At 41.8% G+C, this 12845-nt stretch overlaps 1 protein-coding gene across 6 annotated transcripts in view; it reads left to right on the forward strand.

Annotated features, from left to right (window-relative positions):
• Positions 1-278: 278 nt before the first annotated feature.
• Positions 279-12845, forward strand: part of OSBPL10 (oxysterol binding protein like 10) — a 191255-nt gene continuing 178688 nt past the window's right edge. For all 6 annotated transcript variants that reach the window (XR_013345319.1, XR_013345320.1, XR_013345322.1 and 3 more), the window contains exon 1: positions 279-662. Coding sequence is in view for 1 of the 6 variants with exons in the window: in XM_077811234.1 (XP_077667360.1) it covers positions 337-662 (326 nt within the window). In the remaining 5 variants the exon portion in view is untranslated. The remainder of the gene's footprint in view (positions 663-12845) is intronic.

The raw sequence follows: 12845 nt of genomic DNA on the forward strand, positions 1-12845 counted from the left end.
GCTGCTGTGTGTTACACACCGAGTTGTGCTCTTCTCCCTGGCTGTCGCTCCGCGTGCTGTGCTCTCTCTCTCTCTCAGGCCTGGCTCGGACTCTTCCAGGCCGGGCCAGCAGCCTCCTGAGCAACTGCCAGCCAGGGCGGGGGTTCCTGCGTCTCCCGGGGCTGGGGGTAGTTCTGCAGCCGCCGCCCCAACTTGCTCTAGTAACGGGCGGAGGGGGCGGGCTCGGCGGCTCCCCCCACTGGCCCGGCCACTCCCGCTCCGCGCGTGAGTCAGGCATTTCCCGGGAACTCGCAGCAGCCGCGGCCGGGCGGGCTCGGACCCTGCGCCGCGGGCTCCATGGAGAAGGCGGCGGCGCAGGGCGGCGGCGGCGGTAGCAGCAGCGGGGATGGAGGCGGCGGAAGCAACAGCAGCAGCCGGAGCAGCAGCCGCCCCACGTCGGCGGGCTCGTCTCCCTCCTCCCTGGGCCGCGGGCTGCCGGGCCGGCCTGGGGCGGGCAGGCTGGAAGGCGGCGGCGGAGGGAGCAGCAGCAGCCCGGGCTCGGCAGCCGCGAGCCCCGGAGGGAGCGGAGGGAGGCCGGCGCTCGGCAGCGGCCGCAGGAGGGAGCCGACGCTGGAGGGAGCGCTCAGCAAATACACCAACCTCCTCCAGGGCTGGCAGAGCAGGTAACCCCCGGCCCCGAGGTGGGAGCTGCCCCCCCGCGTGGGCGCGCACAGCCGCGGGGCGCCCTCTCAGCCTGGGTACCCCGGCACTCTCTGAGGCGGGAGCCCCTTACCTGAGTCCTCCGCTGACCAGCCCCGGGAGACACCCTGTTCCCCGGCTCGCCCAGACCTCGGACGCGCCGGTCCCTCTGAGATGCCGCTCTGCGGAGCTGGCTGAGGGACCCTGGCCCGTTAGGCCGGTGGCGTGGTGTGTGTGTGTAGCCCAGCCTGGCAGCATTCCGCTCAGCCACTGGCCTGATCCCTCTTTCATTCTTCTACGTGGGCAATGGGATCTCGTTCGTATTTCCATTGTCGTTAGGGGAAGCCGAGTGGATCATGTGCCTGGGCTGGTATATCTTCATGGTGGCAGTTTTGCAAGTGAGGTCTGATAAGTAGCTTGGTGTTTGAACATATAATGTAAATATGTGTATGATGTGTGTGTTTAGGGAGTTAGAGGGATGGAAGAAATAACTTTCTGTGAATAGGTTTCAGAGTAGCAGCTAATGTGATATATGCCATCATGTGCCAGCAGTGCCCCTCTGCCATGTTCATTGGCCAAACCGGACAGTCTCTACGTAAAACAATAAATGGACAAAAATCAGACGTCGGGAATTATAACATTCAAAAACCAGTCGGAGAACACTTTGATCTCTCTAGTTACTTGATTACAGACCTAAACGTTGCAATTCTTCAACAAAAATTCTTCAAAAACAGACTCCAATGAGAGACTGCTGAATTGGAATTAATTTGCAAACTGGACACCATTACATTAGGCTTGAATAAAGACTGGGAGTGGATGTGTCATTACACAAAGTAATACTATTTCCCCATGTTTATTTTTTCCCCTCCACTGTTCCTCACATGTTCTTGTCAACTGCTGGAAATGGCCCACCTTGATTATCACTATACAAAGTTTTTTTTCTCTCCTGCTGGTAATAGTTCACCTTACCTGATCACTCTCCTTACAGTGTGTATGGTAACACCCGTTGTTTCATGTTCTCTGTGTATATAAAATCTCCCTACTGTATTTTCCATTACATGCATCTGATGAAGTGAGCTGTAGCTCACGAAAGCTTATGCTCACATAAATTAGTTAGTCTGTAAGGTGCCACAAATACTCCTTTTCTTTCTGTGAATAGTGTGCTTGACATGTTCATCCTCCCTCCCCCCAACCTTGTTCTGTAGAAAATAGATCTAAACTATATACTGTAATGTATTACTTCTGACTTCCTTATTCTGCAAAATTTAAAAAAAAAATAACTATGGAATAAAATGTCCTTCTTCAGTTAAGAAACTAGCACTAAGAAGTATATAGACATGCATCTGAAGAAGTGGGTATTCACCCACGAAAGCTTATGCTCCAATATGTCTATTAGTCTGTAAGGTGCCACAGGACTCTTTGCCACTTTCACAGATCCAGAATACGGTTACCCCTCTGATAATAGAAAAATAGTATTTTCCGTGGTGATCATTTTACTGGAGGGGGGAATGAGACAATTCATAAGAAGAAAAAAAGTTTTAATTTCATTACGTCCTGATTTGACAAGTCTAATTTATTTTCGTCATGGACACAGAGACCAAGGTCCTAATCCTGCAGTTCTTTGGGTATGAACAGACTGCTACGCAGGCAAGGAACTTCACTGATTGTGATGGGAATCTGCTCGGACCCAACACAGTACAGGATCAGGGCCTAAATTGTTGTTACAACTGGGATTGTGGTGTTAATAGTGCTGTACTGGGGTCTCCTGTAATGGAATTGGGCAGAGAGGATTTATTATTATTCTTTCACTTCTGGTTAGCAAACTTCATCCCCTTTCCCTTTTATTTTAAATAACTAGATTTTTGTGCTTATGAAAGGTACTAGATTGGCAGTTGTGGAGAGTGAGGACCTCTACCTATAGAACAGGGTAAACTTCTACACAGGGCCTTTTCTGTATCAGGCAAAAAATTTCTACAGTTGCTGACATCAGCATGCCTAGCCAGTGGTAACAGCTGTGGAAGAAATATTGCTGTTAATGTTCAGCAGACCATTGTGTTTTACCACTGTGTCATTTAGATATGCTGTAAACAGTGTTAAATGACACAGTAATAAAAATGCTAGTGTCCATGGGAGCATTATCACCGCTGGAGCTTCCAAAGTTGCTGTCACTTATGGAGCTGAATCAGAAGTGGAAGTGGTGGAAAACTGCCCTCCTGCCCCCGCCAAACTGCTACTGTAGACCCAGTTATAGCATTCCTCATCCCCAGGCTGGAAGGTGTGCATTGGTTCCTTTTTTACTATTGATTTGTTTAGGAAGTATTAACAGGTTTACAAATCCTTGCCATGTAAATATCAGAAACAAAACAATAATCATTACAACAGCGAGCTTCTGTTTAGAGAGACAAATGAAAATATAGTAACCAGATCTCTCTTTTTTACAGGATATTAGCACACTACAGAGTTAGCATCATGTTGTTTCTTGTGATTTTATTAAATTGTGTGAAATTTTTGATTACACATATTTAACAGACAGGCATGTCTATCAAATGTTAATATTAAAAAAAAAAATTGGACAAGTGCCCTGAGTTTTTTGCCCGTGAGTATTGAATAAAAGGTAACCAAAATGTCTAAGTATCTATTTGTCCTCTATTTTGCCAGGTACATAATTGGTGTGTTAACTTTTCCATAATAGCAACCTCCCAGATTATTATTATTATTATTTATTATTATTATTATTATTTTTTAACCAGTTCCCTATAGTTAGACTATTTTTCTTTTTCCTGTGAGATGCTATCAATAGCCGAACAGCTGCAGACAATTGAGCAATTAATTCCTTGTTTCCCTTTGTGTTATCATTTCCAGTAGGAAGCCCCCAGGAGGATTACCAGTGGATCATTTGGTAATATAATCCAACAATTTGTGATATTTGGTTATGGATTGCATCCCAATACTCTATGATTAGCCATGTCCCCCATATATGCATAACATCTCCTCTTTCACCACAGTTTCTTCAACATTTATCACCATTCAATCTCTCTCTATTTTTTTTAATCTGACTAGTGTGAGACTGAAACAATATCTTACATAAATGTTCTTTTATTGTGCTGCAGACTGAGATTGCTGGCCCTCTTTTCTGGATCAAACCTCATTTCTCTTGGGTAATTTGTATATCCAGATCCTTTTCCAGGCATGTCACATATGGAGATTCTTTTGTTAGGAAAGTTGTCTGAAAAGGTTGATCTAAATTAGTTATATTTTTTTTGTTTCCTAAATAACCAGATACCATCATTTCTATTAAAGTTAGCATTCTGTATAAAATATTTTTTCTAGAAACTTGAGAAACATAATGGCTAACTTGACAGTACTAGTACCACAGGAGAGTGGGGCAGTTAAAGTTAGATTTTTGTCTCTAAATGAGTTAGAAACATTTAAAGGTTTCTGGTTTGTGGTTTGGGTTAAGATCTGGATTGTTTGCAATGGGTGTCATTGGCAAAGGAAAAGAGCTTATCTTATCTCTAGTTCTATCGCAAGCCCACAGAGCAGCCTTTGGTAAAGGATATGTATAAATTTCTGTAGGGTATGACTTTGAAAATTAATCCCATGGTTACTTAGTGATATTTACATTGCCACAATGTTCTTGTTCAATAAAGACCCAGTGTTTGCCTGTGTTAGTGTTTCCCCAATCCACTGCTGCTTTCTGGCTTGGTTCCCTTGTCATAACTACCAACAAATATGCTAGATGTAGTGTGTTTGTGTTGGGGACACCAATCCTGGAACAACTGGATTGGTTTCATCAACTCATTTGGTAGGCCACTGACCAGCCATCGGGTGGTAATAGCTCGGTTGCTACTGTCATACGTTGGATTTGGTCAGGACTCTTGGAGGTGAAAGGTCTGTCGTCTTACCTATCTCTTGAATTACGCAGTCCCCTACTTGGTGACAATCTTCCTCTTTAAAAAAAAAAAATCTTTTTGATAGCATAACTCTGAAAATTAAAGGCTACTTTTGTATCTGACCCAGTTTTGCAAAAGTAATGAGTAATTTCTTGGATCTCATTTGGGCAATGGGACATATGTGGGTGGATCCTTGTCCAATTAAATGGAACTCTTCTTTGATCTAAGGGTCTGATGTCACAGATCTGATTGCAGAATTGAGACCTCTGATGGTAAATTTTTTGGGACATGGATTGCATCTTCATTGTGTTTGGACAGTGCCTAGCACAATCAGTTTCTGACTGGGTCTCTGGGCATTGTGGCAATTTAACAGTTAGATGGTAATTATAGGAGTCAATTTCCAAATGTACAAGACCTCCATTAACAAGAAACACAAAGACATAATTTTAATTTATAATGCTTACCTTCTCTGAAAACATGAGGAGAAACAATACAATTTAAAATATGCTTGTTTAAATAATTCCGTTTTAATAGATTAAATGACATTGCAAGTTGTAGCAGTCATGTTTCTTTTTTCATGCTGTGTTAGTACACTTTTTCAGTCGCTATACTGTGTTTATATTTTTGCTCAAGAAGTTTATATCATCAGTAGAGCTGTTCTGCTGAATTATAGTTGGGTTATTCGATCAGGGATCACAAACTATACTGAATCTAAAAGGATTTGTTCGGGGTGGAGGATTTTCTAGAAATCAAAGTTTAAAATAAATATAATACCAACAAAAAGCACAACTTATGAAGTAGCTCTTTTTATAACACCCCAAACTCAGTTTATAGTTCAGTATCAGGTAATTGTTTACATGTTTATTTGCCCTTTGAATATTTGTCATTTGGTCAGTACCATTTGTGGACTGGGGCCCTGGAGACAGAGTTTACCAAAACTTTTATTCACTTTTAAAAAGTCTAATAAATGTAAAGGTACTTACTCCAAATCCTCTGATCAGATATCAGTAGCCTTTATGACACTTGGCCTTATCCACTAACCTATATAATTCTAACACATTTAATGTTAAGGTCTACCGTATTATGCTCAAATTGAAAAGCCTCTAGAATGTCCAACACCTGCTTTTTGAATGCCAGGATTATCTTTTAAAATCTAAATGAAACAGGAATTCCTTTGTGACTTTGTCCTTACCCATAACTATTTCACATTTGGGGACAATGTATACCTTCAGATCAGCGGCACTGCTATGGGTACCCGCATGGCCCCACAGTATGCCAACATTTTTATGGCTGATTTAGAACAACGCTTCCTCAGCTCTCGTCCCCTAAAGCCCCTACTCTACTTGCGCTATATTGATGACATCTTCATCGTCTGGACCCATGGAAAAGAAGCCCTTGAGGAATTCCACCATGATTTCAACAATTTCCATCCCACCACCAACCTCAGCCTGGTCCAGTCCACACAAGAGATACACTTCCTGGACACTACAGTGCTAATAAACAATGGTCACATAAACACCACCCTATACCGGAAACCTACTGACCGCTATTCCTACCTGCATGCCTCCAGCTTTCACCCTGACCACACCACACGATCCATCGTCTACAGCCAAGCTCTGCGATACAACCGCATTTGCTCCAACCCCTCAGACAGAGACAAACACCTACAAGATCTCTGTCAAGCTTTCTTACAACTACAATACCCACCTGCGGAAGTAAAGAAACAGATTGATAGAGCCAGAAGAGTTCCCAGAAGTTACCTACTACAGGACAGGCCTAACAAAGAAAATAACAGAACGCCACTAGCCGTCACCTTCAGCCCCCAACTAAAACCCCTCCAACGCATTATTAAGGATCTACAACCTATCCTAAAGGATGACCCAACACTCTCACAAATCTTGGGAGACAGGCCAGTCCTTGCCTACAGACAGCCCCGCAACCTGAAGCAAATACTCACCAACAACCACATACCACACAACAGAACCACTAACCCAGGAACTTATCCTTGCAACAAAGCCCGTTGCCAATTGTGCCCACATATCTATTCAGGGGACACCATCACAGGGCCTAATAACATCAGCCACACTATCAGAGGCTCGTTCACCTGCACATCCACCAATGTGATTTATGCCATCATGTGCCAGCAATGCCCCTCTGCCATGTACATTGGTCAAACTGGACAGTCTCTACGTAAAAGAATAAATGGACACAAATCAGATGTCAAGAATTATAACATTCATAAACCAGTCGGAGAACACTTCAATCTCTCTGGTCACGCAATCACAGACATGAAGGTCGCTATCTTAAAACAAAAAAACTTCAAATCCAGACTCCAGCGAGAAACTGCTGAATTGGAATTCATTTGCAAATTGGATACTATTAATTTAGGCTTAAATAGAGACTGGGAGTGGCTAAGTCATTATGCAAGGTAGCCTATTTCCTCTTGTTTTTTCCTACCCCCCCCCCGATGTTCTGGTTTAACTTGGATTTAAACTTGGAGAGTGGCCAGTTTGGATGAGCTATTACCAGCAGGAGAGTGAGTTTGTGTGTGTATGGGGGTGGGTTTTTGGAGGGGGGTGAGGGAGTGAGAGAACCTGGATTTGTGCAGGAAATGGCCTAACTTCATTATCATGCACATTGTGTAAAGAGTTGTCACTTTGGATGGGCTATCACCAGCAGGAGAGTGAATTTGTGTGGGGGGGTGGAGGGTGAGAAAACCTGGATTTGTGCTGGAAATGGCTTTTAGATAAGCTATTACCAGCAGGACAGTGGGGTGGGAGGAGGTATTGTTTCATATTCTCTGTGTATATATAGAGTCTGCTGCAGTTTCCACGGTATGCATCTGATGAAGTGAGCTGTAGCTCACGAAAGCTCATGCTCAAATAAATTCGTTAGTCTCTAAGGTGCCACAAGTACTCCTTTTCTTTCTGCGAATACAGACTAACACGGCTGTTACTCTGAAACCTGTCTTTAGGAATGCAGTTACTGTGAATCACATTTTCACTGATATTTTCTTTACAGATATACCACAGGCATTGCTATTTTAAAAAGGTACCCAACACAATTTAGTGTTTGCTCTCTTTCATTTGGTGTACTACATATAGATTCATTTAAAAAAAAATCTTAACTTGCATTAGCTGAAACAATGGCAGGTCTCAAGATGAATTGGTCCTCTTCGTGAAGTTACTTCATTTGGCATCCTGTTAAGAGAATCCTGTGAGAGTGTACTGACTTTTATTTAAAAAATGATTCTCTTCACTGCAGTCTAGTAGCCTCAGAAACAGCCTAATCTGAAAATGAGGAAGACTGTTGTTTAGTTTAAAACATGCAGAAGGAAAAGTCACTCTCAAACTATTTCTTTTTAAATATTGGAGCAAGTACTTAAACAATAAACAAGATATAGGCTAAAAACTTGTTTTGTAATATCAGTAAAAATCCGAAACTACTCAACTGGATTCATTAAATTCCTCTGGGTCTATACTGGCAAGAATCCAGAGAGCAGAAGAGCCAGATTTGGCCTGAAGCATGGGCACCTTAACGTGATCACACACCTGTGGGTGTCATGAGATGCAAAGGCATCTAATTTTTCTGCTCTGTAATTGTGATAATTATATTCTCTGTAGTTGATGCACTGTCATAAAATATTTCTGGTTGGATTTACTTTTTAGGTGTGCATGGGAGAGTTTCAGTCCATGTTTTAAACAAGAGCTTGTGGTTTACCATCCTGATTTTAAGTAGCTCAGTAAAAAATTCTAAACAAGTCCTGAAAATCCACCTGCTCAGGTCAAGTAGTAATCTTTCCATGCTAAATGTAAATTCTAAGCTTTCTTTCTCTTTTTTTTTTTTTAAATGAAAATGTTTCTAACCTTTTAAATCTGGAAGGTTTTCTTTGCAAACATGAACAAATCCCTGATCCTTGCATGCTGTTGGCTGGGCAAAGATCATTATGAATGCAAAACTGACACAGAAACAGATGAATTCCGAGTTGTTGGATGTTATTACTTCTACTTTGTGTGGATGAGAGAGGATGTATTCAGTTCCTTATTCTTCTGAATTCTCTTGGAGAAGACACTGATTAAATAAGTTCTCCCTCGTACTTTATTTTATAACTCAATAAATATTCTCTACATCACTTTTTTCAGTGTATCCTTAGTTTTCTCTCCGAGAACCATATCCTAACTGTCCTGTAACCCTTATTGTTTCTTGAAGATGATCCTCCTCCTCCTGGGCATAATTGTTGAGTTAGATATGCTCATTCTGCCTCGGCTGTACTTTATTTTTATTTGAGCTCATACTCCCCCTGCTGGAATGCTACCACAGTCCTGTTCATTGTCTCTCGCGAGAAGAGCAGTTGCAGTCCGACTGCTCTCACCTCAGAAATCACGGGAAGTGTATTCCAGAAAAGAAACTAATTCTCTCAATCCCAAACAATTCTTATGTGACTGAAGAAAGAGCCACCATGTCCTTGGATTGTTCTTGTGATCTACCTCTTTTTCCCAGCTGTCGTGGAACTCTGACTGTACTTGCTGCTATGGCACCTCCTAAAAATGTCAGCAACCATTTTCCGGGGTGTTTTGCAGAACAGTGTTGCTATAATTACTATTCATAGATATGGTGGGTGCTTTACAAACAAAAGAGAATAAGGTCCCTGTCTCAGCTTACAAGTAGACAAAGAATGGAAGATGTGAGCGAAGTTACACTTTATTTTTAGACTATTTTATGAACGCTTAAATTAGGGTTTATAAATCTTTTTGGAAGAGCTGTATTTTGAGAAGGGACTTAAAGGAAAAAAGAGTAGAGGCATAATGGATTGCGTTAGAAAAGAGGCTCAGGCCATCAGAAAGCATGGAAGATGGCATAGGAACCAGTAGAAGTTGGCATTTAAACAGAAGGGGCGAGAGAACGGAAGCAGGAGCTAGGAAGGCAAGAGCGTTGAGCTTGATGTCAGAAGCAGCTTCAGTGAAGGGGTTTGAAGATGAGATGGATGTGGCTGAGCAGAAGGCAAGATAAGTGACTTTAATGGGAACATTTAGAATGGATCTGAAGGGTAAGTCTGGGATTCCATAAAGAAGGAGGTTGCAATAGTTGAGAAGAAAATTAAGGCCTGTATGAGGGTTTTGACAGTGGACCAGGCAGACTTTATATAGATGTAGAGGAAAAACAGGATTTATCAACTGCATAAATGTGTTGGAGAAGGAGAGACTCTGATCTAGTAGAACAGGGAGGATTAATTCAGGACACTTACTTTTTTTTTTTTTTAAAGGATTTTTCTCTTTTCCAAATCAGCCATACTGACAACATGCTAAGCTCCATGAACTATGGTATGGAGGTATCTGCGGTGCTTGGGAGTAGTTGAAACCTCTGCTACTTGCCACCTCCCTGGGCACAGTGTAGTGGCAGAGCTGGTCAGAAAACTGGGAATGGATGGTAGGTGGAGGGAGTTGTCAGATTTTGCAAACACATTTTCCTGCCCCCACCCTTTGTTGAAATCTTGTTTTGGTGGAGACTTTCTGACTTGCTTTTCCATGATATAGCAGAGTAGGCACTCTGACCTCTGCTGAAGCCTTGAGATGTGGCCATTGTGCGTCCCTCTCCTGGGGGTCTTTGTCTGGGGCCATCATGAGAAAGATGTGCTTGAGCAGGTAGGGTGACCAGATAGAAAGTGTGAAAAATTGGGATGGGGTGGGGGGTAATAGGCAACTATATAAGAAAAAGCCCCAGATATTGGGACTGTCCCTATAAAATTGGGACATCTGGTCACCCTATGGGCAGGTCAGGTAGGAAATTGAATGAATCTGAGACAGTGGAGCTGGATGTAAGTGCTATGGCCCAACTTCTCTTTTGAGTGGTATGTTTAAGGACTATCTTCTCAATATTAGAACCCAGAAGATAATCACCAGCAGATGTGAAGGGCCATATAATTAGAATTGTGTGTGCATAGAAGTGGGAGTAAAAATGTCTGCCCAAGAGAAACAAACTCATCAGGAAATAATTATTGTCATGCTTCTAAATGTACAGAACAATTGGGAGTGGGGAAGAACCAGTATATGTTTTGGTTGTTGGAATGTATAACACTTATATATAAAAGTGTTTATATAAAACAACCCTGATGTGGTTGACGCTCTACCTGTGGTTCGCTTTTTGCATGAAGGCTCCCTGAAGCAGGGCATATGTATCCTGCATATCTGTACAGTGCTGTGTGCAATGTTGTTAATGAATAATAAAAGTAACTTATGGTATGTCTTGAAGGACAGCTGTACAGAGGTAAGAGAGGAGACACTATCCTCTGAATCCAGGTTAAACAGGCCACTGATATGGCCCAGTCTCATAATAGCCAGAACAAATACAACGATTATAATAGATTATAGGGACTGTTGCTTGATCACAGCTGGAGTTGCCCTGGAGATTCTTGTATTAAGGGACTGCAGATGGAATAGAGGAGAGAGGGGAAGGTGAAAGGTAGAAACCTGCTGCTTACATTTTAGAACCTTGATTGTAATTCATACGCTTGTAACTGAGCAAATTAATGCTTTTGCCATACAAACATGTTAAAAAGGTGAGAGGACTAAAATACTGCTGTAGTTTTTATTCACAAAACTGTCCCTGTAAATAAAGCTGTTTTTTCAAGTGCCAATTTGTTTGTATATCGTACTATATCATGTTGAATGGTTGGAAATTATTAAAAGCAGTATGTTCCTACTAACGGTGAACAGATCGATGGGAATTTTTACAACGTGGACACCTGACAGCCAACATATGTTTTATGCTGCTGAAATTTTGTCACAAGGCACAGCTTTAATTTCAAGTCAAATTTGGAATTTAAAATGCCAAGATTTAACCTGTAAAATATATATAATGAAGACATACTACTGAACACTTAAAAAAAAAAATTGCATCCAAAAGTAAATTGTTTGTTGTATTCCTTGAGCTACTTTCTTCACCTTTTGCTCTTGGAAATGTATCTGGGATTTTTCCCCAATAGCTACATCATTTGAGCTTAGAGTGTTCTTTAATATATAACTTTATTTTAGAATCTTTACATCTACAATTCTATTTTTAGATTTTAATGGTATACCTGCTTTTAAAAAATTGCATATCAGATAAATGATATTTCAGGAACACTGTCTAAAGAGAAAGTACACTGATGCATATAGATTCTTGACTGAAGCCTTATTCTTCTGATAGCTTAATGACTGATGTATAGATGTTCTATTCTTTTGGGGCCATCTTTGATGGGAGAGTGGTTCCTCAGCCACTCAAGGAAAAATTCTGCCACCTGTGATGGTCAGAAACCTAGCTTAGACCAGTGAAATGGAAAATGTGTTTCATTGACCAGTACGTCTGCTCTGAAGTCTCCAACTTCAGTTTCCCTCTATGTATCTCTGAATTATAGATCTACCTCACACAAGCTCCTTTGAAATTGTTAATAGAACAGTGGATTTGCAAAATAGATAACTTTATACTTCAGGGAGAGCATCTACTACACAGTCAGCCACGTGCAGTTGTCCTCAAGCATAGCATGTTGCTCAAGCAGTTGAGTGGAACCAGAGGAGGATTTAGCAAATTAGAGGGCCGGCATACAAATTCATCCATTTGTGTCTCATCCTTTAGTTGTCTTTACAACAAATGCTTAGTAGAAGACTTCTTTCAGTCTCAGGTTGGAGTTGAGAAAAAGGACGATCTTGCGGTTAAAGCATTTGTTGGGGACTCTGGAGGTCTGGGTTCTGTTCCTGACTCTGGCCCAGGCATTCTGTGTCACTGTGGGCAAATAACTTCTTTGTACCTTAGTTCTCCATTTGTCAAATGGGGATATCACTGTCTATGCCTTTTGTGAAGATAATTCATTTATGTGTACAAGATGCTCAGATAGTATAGTGATAGAAGCTGTAGAAAAATTAAATTTAGAACAAACAGGACCCAAACATTTCCAGTCAGTCAATGAATCTGGGATTTGTCAGTGCATGTCAGACCAGAGCAACAGTTTTGTTCCTGAGGGAGAGAAGTAACACACACAACATACAGCAGGCTTTCTTCCACTGTGATGGCATGCTGAGCTTTCAGACAGTAAAAAGAAGTGGCAAATTCCCACAGTCAGCGCTAAACCCCCTAGACTCAGTTTTGCTCTGATTAGCTCCTCTTGCTGTTTGAGCAACGATTCCGTTGGATAATATACCCTGTGGAGCGTGGGTGGGGGTGTGTGTGTGTGTGTGTGTGTGTGATCAGAGGGAACACACATATGCACTATTAGATCATTAAAAAATAATGTGAATACTT

Source organism: Eretmochelys imbricata, chromosome 2, assembly GCF_965152235.1.
Source record: "Eretmochelys imbricata isolate rEreImb1 chromosome 2, rEreImb1.hap1, whole genome shotgun sequence".
Taxonomy (NCBI): domain Eukaryota; kingdom Metazoa; phylum Chordata; order Testudines; family Cheloniidae; genus Eretmochelys; species Eretmochelys imbricata.